Source organism: Neofelis nebulosa, chromosome 15 (genome assembly GCF_028018385.1).
Source record: "Neofelis nebulosa isolate mNeoNeb1 chromosome 15, mNeoNeb1.pri, whole genome shotgun sequence".
Classification (NCBI taxonomy): Eukaryota; Metazoa; Chordata; class Mammalia; order Carnivora; family Felidae; genus Neofelis; species Neofelis nebulosa.
Window position 1 is genome coordinate 10,097,665 of NC_080796.1, and position 12,375 is coordinate 10,110,039.

At 39.6% G+C, this 12,375-nt stretch overlaps 1 protein-coding gene and 1 long non-coding RNA gene across 3 annotated transcripts in view; both read right to left on the reverse strand.

Moving 5' to 3' along the window:
* Positions 1 to 12,375, reverse strand: part of CNST (consortin, connexin sorting protein) — a 118,081-nt gene that overhangs the window by 22,690 nt on the left and 83,016 nt on the right. For both annotated transcript variants that reach the window (XM_058701407.1, XM_058701408.1), the window contains 4 exons: positions 11,273 to 11,359; positions 10,699 to 10,813; positions 8,046 to 8,067; positions 7,770 to 7,866 (listed from right to left, as the gene is read on the reverse strand). In XM_058701407.1, coding sequence (XP_058557390.1) covers positions 7,770 to 7,866; positions 8,046 to 8,067; positions 10,699 to 10,813; positions 11,273 to 11,359 — 321 coding nt within the window. The remainder of the gene's footprint in view (positions 1 to 7,769; positions 7,867 to 8,045; positions 8,068 to 10,698; positions 10,814 to 11,272; positions 11,360 to 12,375) is intronic.
* Positions 2,410 to 6,378, reverse strand: LOC131496152 (uncharacterized). The gene is made up of 2 exons (XR_009254350.1): positions 5,241 to 6,378; positions 2,410 to 4,988 (listed from the first exon to the last, which is right to left on the reverse strand). It is a non-coding gene; the product is annotated as an uncharacterized LOC131496152 (long non-coding RNA).

Below are 12,375 nucleotides of genomic sequence, written 5' to 3' on the forward strand. Positions count from 1 at the left end.
AGCCCGATGCGGGGCTTGAGCTCATGAATCTTGAGATCAGGACCTGAGCCAAAATCAAGAGTTGATGCTCAACGGACTGGGCCACCCAGGCACCCCACCCCTCCAGAAGGCCTGTATTGGGATTCGGGCCTCTCGGACTCACCGTCTCTACCTTTTCTGCCACACCACTCCTCTCTCTGCCTCTGGACTTTCAGGGATGCTGCCTCAATTCTAACCTTCCACCTCTTCTAATTAATTTTTCCTTGTGGTCATCACATCTTTTAATTTCTAAGAATGTTTTAATTCTCTGAATGTTCTTTTTTAAAAAAACAGCTTATTCTTATTTTCATATATACAATACTCTAACTTGTGACACTGTTCATTCATTTTTTAAAAGGTTTTCATCTGTTCTCTCCATTCTGTTTCCTTTGAGCTGCTTTCGGTTTGTCGGCTGACTTGGCTTCTGTCTTTCCTATCCGAGGCGACAAGCAGCTCTGTGCTTAAAGGCAAGTCTTCTCCAGGAGTTGGTCCTCAGTGTGGGACAAAGAGGGTCTAGGCCGTTTGCTGGAAGGCCTTCGATGTGAGTATCTGGAGGTTTTATCTCTTGGACAGGCAGTTGGTTTCCCCCAGAGGAAGCAAGAGACCAGCCGGCCACAGTTCTAGATACTAACTGCAGAAGGCAGGCTAAAGTGCTTGCCATTCGGGGGATAAGATCTTCACTCCATCCTCATTTTCTGTAGAATACCCTTCCTTGAATTGTGCCTCATCCAAGTCCACATTGCCTCTAGTTCAGGTGCTCTAAGAAATAAACCTCAGCTTCCTGCTTGGCAGAAAGGACATATAAACATCTAAGTGTTTCCTGTATAGTCTTCTGGCCCAACCTCCTGTTGCCAGCCCAACCCTGTATGCTTGATCCTAGAGACACCTCCATGTTTCCCATTCCCAAATCCTTCCAGGTGGAACTCAACATTCTCTCTGTAGACGCTCAGTTATCCACCTTCTCTGGTGTAATAAGCCAGTTGCCACCCATCCACTTGCTTTCCAGCTTCCAGAACTTTCTGGATGTCACATCTACTGCTGCTGCTTCCTCACCGATTCGGTCACTGTGGGTTTCTGGGTTAAGAATCCCTTTCTGGGGTGCCTGGGTGGCACAGTTGGTTAAGTGTCTGACGTCAGCTCAGGTCATGATCTCATGGTTCGTGGGTTGGAGCCCCACGCTGGGCTCTGTGCTGACAGCTCACAGCCTGAAGCCTGGTTCAGATTCTGTGTCTCTCCCCACCTCTCTCTGTCTCTCTCAAAAAAAAAAAAAAAAAAAAAAAAAAAAAATCCCTGACATTTCAGTGGTGTTCCAAGAAAAAGTGAAGGTAAATGTATGATCCACTATGTTTAATCAAAAATATTTTCCAGGGGGCCCTAGGTGGCTCAGTCGGTTGAGTGTCCGACTTTGGCTCAGGTCATGATCTCACAGTTTATGAGTTCGAGCCCCACGTCGGGGTCTGTGCTGACAGCTCAGGACCTGGAACCTGCTTCAGATTCTGTGTCTCCCTCTCTCTCTCTCTGCCCCTCCCCTGCTCATGCTCTGTGTGTGTGTCTCTCTCTCTCTCTCTCTCAAAAATAAACATTAAAAAAAAAAAAGAATTGTAAAAATAAATAAATAAAAATATTTTCTGAATTTTTGACAAGTATGCATTCTAGTATACACTTATTATTGTTAATGTTTGTGTCAACACTTAGCACGAAATTCTGTTACCCGGTGCTCCTGAACTCAAGGATCTGGTGAGGTAAGCCTGTCACTCCTTACTGCATTCACTTCACACCTACTAATAAGAACTCTGGGGGTGCCTGGGTGGCGCAGTCGGTTAAGCGTCCGACTTCAGCCAGGTCACGATCTCGCAGTCCGTGAGTTCGAGCCCCGCGTCAGGCTCTGGGCTGATGGCTCGGAGCCTGGAGCCTGTTTCCGATTCTGTGTCTCCCTCTCTCTCTGCCCCTCCCCCATTCATGCTCTGTCTCTCTCTGTCCCAAAAATAAAAATAAAAAACGTTGAAAAAAAAAAATTAAAAAAAAAAAAAAAAGAACTCTGATGAAATAAAAATGGAATTATAGCTGAGTGCATGACAGATGCTTCATACGTAATGAATTAAAGAGTATTTCTAAAAGGAGAAGTTAGACTTAACCTAAGTTCTAATACATAATCTCAGAAATGTCCACGTCTCTGAGTTACCCTTTCCCCAATGAGTTCTCTCTCTCTTTCTCTGAAGTTTTATTTATTTTTTTTAAGGAATCTCTACACTCAATGCGGGGTTCGAACTCAGGACTTGAGATCAAGAGTCTCGAGTTCTTCTGCATGAGCCAGCTACGGAACCCTCCCATGAATTCTCTTTAGGGTTAAAATCCCCCCTGCAATTCATGATAATAAGAGTAAAACATGCATGAATTAGCACATCTTATACTTTCTGAATACCTCATTAATTAACTTTAAGTACAAACATTTGAGTGGTATCGGGACTGAAGAAGTTTTCACAGGCCACTAAAAAAAATAAACTAAGCACGAAATGTTGATAATGTACAGCTTCTACCGAAGCGAATTCAAAACTAAAAATGTACATACCCAGTCATCCGGGAAAAGCAAGTTAAAACCACAATGATATTCATATCCACTAAAATGACTGACATAAAAAAGACTGACAACATTAAATGTCAGCAAGGATGTGGTGCTACTGGAATTCTCATATACCGCTGGGGGGGCTATAAAATGGTATAAACGGCAGACAGCTTGGCACGTTCTTTTAGGACTAAACATGTACCTTCCCTATGACCAGCAATTCCACCCTCAATTCTTTAACCAAGAGAAATGAAAACATATATCCACAAAAAGACTTAAAGACTTTCTAGAAGTTTTAATCATGATACCCCCAACCTGGAAACAACCCAAATGACTGTCAACAGTCAAACGGATAAACGAATTGTGGCACAAAGAGCAGAATACCACTCAGCAATGAAAAGGAATGGACCAGTCATACATATAACAATACGGTGACTCTGAAAAACAGTATGCTGATAAATTCTATTTATATCAAATTCTAAAGCAGGGAAAACCCACCAATAGTAACAGGAAGCACTGGGTTGTCTGGGACTAGAGGTGGGAGGGACTAATAGTAAAGAGGATTGGAAGGAAGATTCTGGAGTGATGAATATGTGCTACATCTTCATTGGGGTAGTAGTTACATGAGTGTATACAGTTGTAGAGACTCCTCAAATTGCACACTTAAAATGGGTATATTTTTACTGCATGGAAATTGTACCTCAATGAAGTTGATAAAAGATGAGAAGGGAAAGATAAGTATAAAACTTAGGATGGGGGCGCCTGGGTGGTTCAGTCGGTTGACCATCTGACTCTTGATTTCAGCTCAGCTCATCATCTCATGCTTTGTGGGAATGAGCCCCACATCTGGCTCTGCACTGGCAGCACGAAGCCTGCTTGGGATTCTCTTTCTCCCCCTCTACCCACCCCTGCTCCTCCCACGTACACACACTCTCTTTCTCTCAAAATAAGTAAGTAAACATTAACAAAAACAACTCAGGAAGGATGATAATTTTCTCAGAGGTGGGGTAAAAGCAGGAGACAGAACAGACAAGAACACAAAGGTACTCGTAACAGAAATGACAGTAATTTAATCCTTAGTTGGGCATTAGGTTTACAGGTCCTCATTTTGTTTTCATGTATTATGTAATGAATATTATTTTTTACATATAAAATACTGCTTGATAAAAATAAAGAAAATATAAAGTTAATAAAAATGCAGGGACTTTAGGGTCAGAAAACCAGGATCTAGCTTTGGGTTCTAATGAATTCTATTCCTGGATAAGTTACTTCCTTGAGTTTCTTAAAACTGACTCAGCCTAACTTATATTGGTTGGTAAGAGGAACAGATGCAAAAATACACATAAAACTATTTTGAAAATATAAAATACTATGTAAATTACTTGAAGACATAATAATGTCGATTAATTATAAAAGTATGAATAACAGAGGACATTAACAGAACACCAGTGGCAGGGGCAGTGCTAACATGGGAAGGAAGGAGGAGGAGGAGAAAGACTAGTGCGCATATACGGAGTTCTTACCTTGTGCAGGTACTGTTCTAAACTCTTAACATGAAATGACTACTTAAAAATTTTTTTAATGTTTATTTATTTTTGAGAGAGAGAGAGGCAGAGCATGAGTGGGGCGAGGGGGAGCAGAGAGAGAGGGAGTCACAGAATCTGAAGCAGGCTCCAGCCTCTGAGCTGTCAGCACAGAGTCCCACATGGGGCTTGAACTCATGGACCATGAGATCATGACCTGAGCCGAAGCCAGACGCTCAACTGACTGAGCCACCCAGGCTCCCCATGAAATGACTACTTTAATCCATATAAGAATCCTATGATGTTAAGTACTATTCGTGTCCACATTGTGGAGCTGAGGAAAGGGAGGCCCAGAGAGATTAGGCAACTTGCCTAAGATCACGCAGTTTTAAGTGGTGGAGACAAGATTCAAACCAGACAAATCTGGCTCCAGAAACAATATCTTTAACCACTACACAAAAAAATGGCAAGAGCAAGGAATACGGAGAAAAAGAAAAGGGAAACAAACGTCTACATGGTACTACATGTTGGACGCTGGTAAAAATGAGGAATATGAGGTAAAACAAAAATATCTTTAATACCAGTCATTTATTTTCATTTTTTAATTAAAAAAAATTTTAGCAGGTTTCCCTCACAGCATGGAGCCCAATGTGGGACTTAAATTCATGACCCTGAGATCAAGACCTGAGCTGAGATCAAGAGTTGGGCCTTTACTGACTGAGCCACGAAGGAGTGTCAAATACCAATCATTTCAAGGATTATTTTCATATTTCTTTTTCTTACGTTCTTACATTTCTGTGCATTTATTCAGAAAATAACCAATCTGAGGAAACCAGTTCTGGGAAAGGGGACATGATTCTTTAAAAGATACTGTTTCGGGGCGCCTGGGTGGCTTAGTCGGTTAAGCGTCCGACTCAGGTCCGTCTCGGCTCAGGTCATGATCTCACGGTCCGTGGGTTCGAGCCCCGCATCGGACTCTGTGCTGACAGCTCAGAGCCTGGAGCCTGTTTCAGATTCTGTGTCTCCCTCTCTCTGTGACCCTCCCCCGTTCATGCTCTGTTTCTCTCTGTCTCAAAAATAAATAAACGTTAAAAAAAAGTAAAAAATAAAAAATAAAAGATACTGTTTCATCAGACTTGGCAAGATTTCTCTGCCCAGAATTTCCTGCATACCTTCCTCATAAGATGGAGGTCAGTAAGATGCCCATGCTGTGAAAGCCTTTGGGAATGCATACAACTTACTCAGCGGAAGGCTGCTGTGTTCAGTCAGAAACCAGAAGACCCAGGTTCTAGACGTGAATCAAAGCGCAAGCAAGCTACTTAAATGTGGAAGCTCAGCGTCTCCTCATCTGTACACCACGTTATCTCCCAGCAGATGCCGCTACGAGGAGTGCTGAGCTTGACCTGTGCAGCAACCAGTACTAACTGGTCAAGTCAGTCAGCCAGTAACACCACTGTTCCCAGACAACGGGCCATGGAGACACATCCACATCCAAACTGGGTGCTATCTGTGAATGTCTCCTCTTTAAGATCTTTATAAAGCTCATTGTACTGTGCTTTGCCATATAGAAATGACTGGAAAAGAGACAGCTACTGTGGTAGATAGTATGGAGGTTCCTCCAAAAATTATAAATAGAATTACCATATGATCCAACAATTCCACCACTGGGTATTTACCCAAAGAAAATGAAAACACTACTAATTTGAAAAGATGTGCACTTCTACGTTTATCACAGCATTCTTTACAATAGCCAAGATACAGAAGGAACCCAAGTGTCCACTGCTGGACTAATGGATAAAGAAGATGTGGTCTACATACATAGGGGAATATTACTCTGCCATAAAAAGAACGAGACCTTGCCATTTGCAATAACATGGACGGACCCAGAAGGTATTGTGCTCAATGAAACAAGTCAGACTGAGAAACACAAAATCATGATTTCACTCACATGCAGAATCTAAAAAAACAAAAACAAATGAATAAACAGACAAAAAGCAGAATCAGACCTATTAAATACAGAGAATAATCTGGTGGTTGTCAAAGGGGAGGACGGTGGGAGGTTGTGCAAAATGGGTGAAGGGAAATGAGACACACAGGCTTCCAGTTATGGAATGAAGAAGTCAAAGGAATAAAAGGTATAACACAGGGAACATCGTCAGTGGTACTGTAACAGTATTGCATGGTGACGCATGGTAGCTAGACTTGTGGTGAGCATAGCATAATGTACAGAATTGTTGAATCAATATGTTGTACACCTGAAACTAATGTAACATTTTGTGTCAAGTGTACTCAAAAAAAAAAAAAAATCAGGTGCTTACTTGTAGGAGTTTGTTTTTTTTTTTTTCTTTTAAAGATCAGGGATGAAAAGTAGAAAGAGAAGTTTGCATTTAAAAATGCAAAATATAAGGGGCTCCTGGGTGGCTCAGTTGGTTAAGCATCTGACTCTTGGTTTCAGCTCGGGTCATGATTTGGCAGTTTCGTGGGTTCAAGCCCTGCACTGGGCTCTGCGCAGGCAGCACGGAACCTGCTTGGGGTTCTTTCTCTCCCTCTCTCTCTCTCCCTCTGCCCCTCCCCCGCTTGCACTATTTCTCTCTCAAAAAATAAATAAACTTAAAATGATTTTTTTAAAAAACAAAAATGCAAAATATAAAATAAAATTTTATTTGGAGAAAGATCCAATTTCTTAAAAAAAAAAAAAAAAAAGAAGAGACAGGAAGAACAGAGTATATAGTAGGAATGACCTAAGGCAATATCCCAAATTCCCCTCATGAAGAATAGGGGGTAAAGATGTAGGGGGGAAAAAGGCTTGTAAAGAGAGAAAGGCAAATTCAACTGAAGGCATCCTCCTCCCCCTCTCAGTCCTCCCCCTCCTCTTCACCTCCTCCTCCCCCTCCCCCTCCTCCTCTTCCTATGTCTTCAGGCAACTCAGTCAAAACACCTGATGCTGCCTGTTTACAAGCAGGGCTCTCAGGTCCAGGGACATAAAGCCTCAGAGTAGAAGTCAGTACTAAAATCGTATTTCAGGAAAAATAAACACCCAAAAGTGTATTTATTTATCTTTATTTTCTGAAGTTTCTGTAGTGTACATCCATTAGTACTGCAAGAAAGAGTTTCTGAAAATCTTTAAACTTTGGGCGTAAGACACGAAGTGGTGTAAAATATATCATAAATACTTCAAAAATGTACACGTGCAAGTTAAAGTACACCATGTGTTAGAAAATACAAAAAGGAAGAGAATAAATCGCTATAGATGAATTACCAAGAAACAAGACTTCTTAAAATATCTAGATTTACAGCACAAATTCCTGGTAAAGTCTCTATAATAATTGCTGGTTTTTAAACAAAAAAGGGTGTGCAAATATGCCAAAACTAACTCTGTTTCAGAGCATTTTTGTACAGTTTTGTCAGTCTGTTAGATATATATAGCTACCTACTGAACACATGGAAATAAGTTTGTTTTTATAAGAATTTATATGTTATAATTTCTACTACTAGGCATCTAAAAATAGAGTTACACAATATAAAAAAAATTTTGCTTTGCAATTTGTCTGGTAGGAGAGGTATACACATGCAAAAAAATGTAAATGCAAAAACAGTCCTTGTAACACTTGTAAAATGTAAGAGGCAGGCGTCTCTTACGCCCCTCTCTAAATGTGAAAACATACCCGGCTCTTTGGCTGTGGTTCCTCTTTCATTTGGATCTTCAGAAACTATTAATGGTGTAAAGCATTTCCTTCCCAGAGGCTTTTCTACGGCTGCTATCTAAAAAAGTTAAAAAACAAAGTAAAACAAAAAAAAACTTTTGGGGAAACTGCTACATTAAATTAGAAATCTGAAAATAATTTGAGAAGCGTTTCATTATTTCCTAAAACAGTCCATACAACAGACATAGGACACTTAACATTTTTTCCATCGATATTTTCAAGGAAACTGTCTCTTACCTTATGTTTGGACAAAACAGGACTGTAGAAGAAAAGAGAAAAAAAAAGATTTTTGAAAAATTACAGCAGCAATATGCTTCCAAACAAATGTCACTGAAATGGCTGTAAAAATAAAATATAGCTTCTCCGGATTCTAAAATTAGTGCAGAACATTTCCACTGCTGACACATTAGCACTGGTTCACACAGTTCAAAGGGCAGCTATATAATGTGGTAGCTCCTCAGATAACCAAATATTATTGAAAACCCCCAAAGAAGCTGAGATCCAGGGGAAAAAATGTCAACATTGTGCTAATAATACAAAGAGTATTTCACACACACACTTTTCAAATTTTAGTTTATGTCATTATGGGCTGAAATAGGTTATGATGAAAGATAATTTGATTGGCATTATCCATGGAAACAGGTAACAAAAAAAGTAATTTTGAAACATTATCTTTTAGGGAATACCAGAGATAACACAAAAGATATGTCCATGGAGAAGGTATGCACAAAAAGATATTTTATTCAAATACTCAAAAATCAGAAACAATCTGAATGTCTACTAACAATATAATGGATAAATGAATTGCTACACATACAGCAAATCCACACAGGAATAAAACTGAGCAAATTACCATTAATATGCATCAACATGTAACTCAGACGTAACATAATGATGGGCAAAGGCAGTTAATACAAAAATCTACATTCTGTATGATTACATTTATCAGAATCACAGAACAGGCAAATATACTGTTATAGAACCTAGACACTGGTTATTTTAGGGGGTGGGTACTGACTTGGTACCTGTATGAGGGAGCACCGTGAGGGGCTGGGCTATTTTGTATCTTGGTCAGAGTGTAGCTCCAGGGACATATATGTGTATGTAAAAACTCACAGAGCTTATGCACTTCATTGTATATGGAAATACATATTAAGAAATTTAGGAGTAACAATTTGGGGGGATTATTTACAGTTATAACATAAACACATCATGCCCATATTATATTAAATAAATATTTGTTTTTAAATAATCAAAACATCTTGGGTGTCTGGGTGGCTCAGTCGGTTAAGCATCTGACTTCAGCTCGGGTCATGATTTCAAGGTTCGTGGGTTTGAGTCCTGCATCAGGTTCTCTGCTGTCAGTGCAGAGCCTGCTTCAGATCCTCTGTCTCCCTCCATCCTTCCCTCTCTCTCTCTCTCTCTCTCAAAAATAAACAGTAAAAAAAAAAAAAAAAAAAAAGAGATTTAAATAATTAAAATATCTGCAACACATTAAAAACTATTAGTTCCATGGGAAAGGCAGGGAAAGTGTCTACGCTGAATATTTTGAAAGTAAGAAAACAATCTCCTGGGGCACCTGGGTGGTGGTTAAGTGTCTGACTCCTGATATTGGCTCAGGTCATGATCTGACTCATGAGTTTGAACCCCATGTTGGGCTCTGCGCTGACAGTGCAGAGCCTGCTTGGGATTTTTTCCTCCCTTTCTCTCTGCCCACCGCCCCCCCACCCCGCCCCAATCCCCTGCTCCTATGCATGCATGCTCTCTCAAAATAAATAAATAAACATTACCAAAAAAAAAAAAAAAAAAAAAAAAAGGGCAGACTGCCACATGCAGTGCCTTGTTAAAACAAACAAACAATCCCCCCTTTATCTATTTGTAAAGATTCCATTATTTTAAACCTCTATGAAGTTGAAAGTTGATCTATTTATAACATGCTAAGAAACTGGGTTATAATGCACAGTCCCTAAAAATACTGTTTCAAAGTTTCAAATTAACAGAAGGCAACTGTTACCATGAGAGGTGAATGAGCATCATTTCTGAATCCACAGTGATTCTTTAAAGGCTGATCTCCAAAATAATCAGACCCCAAAACAACCATCTGCTACCTGAGCTAAACAACAATTACTTGGGTCTGTTGCATTATTAACAAACTGAGTTTCAGTTTACTCTGTGATTCTGGAGGAAAAGGATATGAAGTTATCAACAGAATGGAACCTTTCAGCTTCTGAAAGGAGGATGTTGTGCATCTCAGAAATCTGCATTCGTTTGAAGACAGTCATGCCCCCTCACCTTGAGAATTTCGAGACTTAAAATAATGATTTCAAAAAATCTATGCAAGTGCTTTGTTATCACTACAATTTAGTTTTAAAAATCCAATTTGATACAAATAAAGCAATTTAAAATTATCTGGTAAATATAAAAAAATTATATGGTAAACGTAGCTTTCCTTCTGTAGTATTTTGGTTAAATATTGTACTGTTTTTGCTTCCCACTAGTAGACAAATCTTACAGTTGTTTTTTCTACAACATACAAACACTGGCAAACAACTACAATAAAAAAAATCCTAATACACGCTTTTTTTTTCCATTTGAATCACCTAATCTCTTAGTCAAAAAGAGACCAAAATTAGATGTTACATTTTACAATTTCTGATTAGAAGGTGCTTCGAACTGACGTAAAGTTGAACTTTTACAATGCTCAGGCTAAGAAACTGAGATAAAAGCTAAGAAAGAAACCTAATCGTTTCATTTTACCTGCTTTAATTTCTCCAGCTGAAAATATTAACAAAGAAATAAAAAATGGATCACGGATCTCAAATATTCAGTGCTACAATGCTTCTTCAATACTCTATTCCAACTCATTCTACACAAATACTGATGTACTTACTCTTGATGTGTTGTGCAAAATTTAGTAAGCCGTTCAAAATCTTCACCATTAAATCCTTTTTCTGAATTCCTTACAGATGTAACTGTATGTGGCTGTACAGTTTTCCATTTTGTTTCTAAATGTAAGATATTTGTTAATTACTGGCTATTACGAAACATATTTAGGAGGGCAAAAGTAGTTGACTGGTGTCACTGATAAAGATCACCATGCAAAATTATCTCCTCATACAACCCAAGTTAACACAGTTACAAATAGCTAAGTGATTACTTTTCGGTGGGAGTAAATACTATCCCAGAGACTAAATTAGCCAATAGGCCCTGCCAGGGGATCAGAAGAAATGCAGAGTTGTAAGTGTTCTCTTCTTGCCATTGATAGGAAAAGCAAAACACAAAGAGAGATATTTTCTCACAGTGACCCGGACTGGGGGTAAAAACGCTACCTTCTTTGCAACATTAACTTGAATGTGGAAACATCTATTTCCTGATTTATAAAACCAGGTCAAATATGTTAAATGTCTAGATAGGAACATGCTAGATTACTGATAATTGCACATCCCATGTCAGTCCGTACTTACCCCACTCTTCTTGAATGGCAGAGAGGTTTGCGAGCAATTTCTCATGATACAGTCGTTCAAGCTGAATGAACTTCATTGCTTTCTCATCTGAATAGAAAATTTGAGGAAAATAGAAATCTGGACTCTTTACATTTAGCCTAATATCTTAAGAAGAATGTTCTATGGAAATTGGGAAATTTGGAGCTTACCAAAAAACGAAAGGACTCTAAATATTTTTAGGTTTAAACAAATCTTTTTAAGTAGGGTTTCCTGGTTTTGGAGTAGGTAAGTTTTCATACAGCGTGGGATGCCATAGTTATGTGGGTTCCGTTCCAGCAGCAAACAGAAACAAAAAGGTTTTAATGCTGAAGGAATGCCTGCTTGCGAATATATCTCTAGAAGAATCAATTAAAAGTAATGTAATTGGAAACAGCACCCACAGGGAATCCTAGAGTCTAAGTGTCTCCCATTTTTCCCCCTTAAATCACCTTCTGTCAAGCAACTGTGCTACTAAGTCAGGTGTGTTCCTGATAATCCACTCACCTTGACCCTCGACTTATTTCCCACCGAAGGCTTTTCTCCCACAACACCAAAGGGTTACACGCCTGAACAAGGACAGAGCACAACATTATATGGGTCTTTTGTGGAAATTTACCCAACTGGCCAGAGGGATTCTCATAATTACGTGCATCTACTCTTTTGTGGGATTTTCGTATAAACTTCCGCCTTCATCCGTATCATGCATTTAGCATCATAGGAGGTCGTGATAAATTGTCCAGCTGTCTATCTTCCTTTGGGCCTTGTTCTAAATGTTGACCCAGAAAGAAGGAAGAGAAAAAACTCGCTGTTTAGCTTTTTGCCCTTCCCACGATAACCGAGGTTCATCCGCCGCCTAGGCGGGGGATCATCAAGTAGGCCAGGGGGAAGCGGGGTGATTCCATTTTCCATTTCCCTCTGCCCTAAAGTACACCAATGTTTCTCAAACTTTACTGGACACAAACAGTATCTGGGAAACTTGCCAAAATGCATATTCCTGGGTCGGATCCCTGAAGCTCTGATTCTCAGGCCCCTGGATATGCATACCAAGAAGCTCCCCGAGGTGTGGGTGCTGGTCTTCAGTGCAC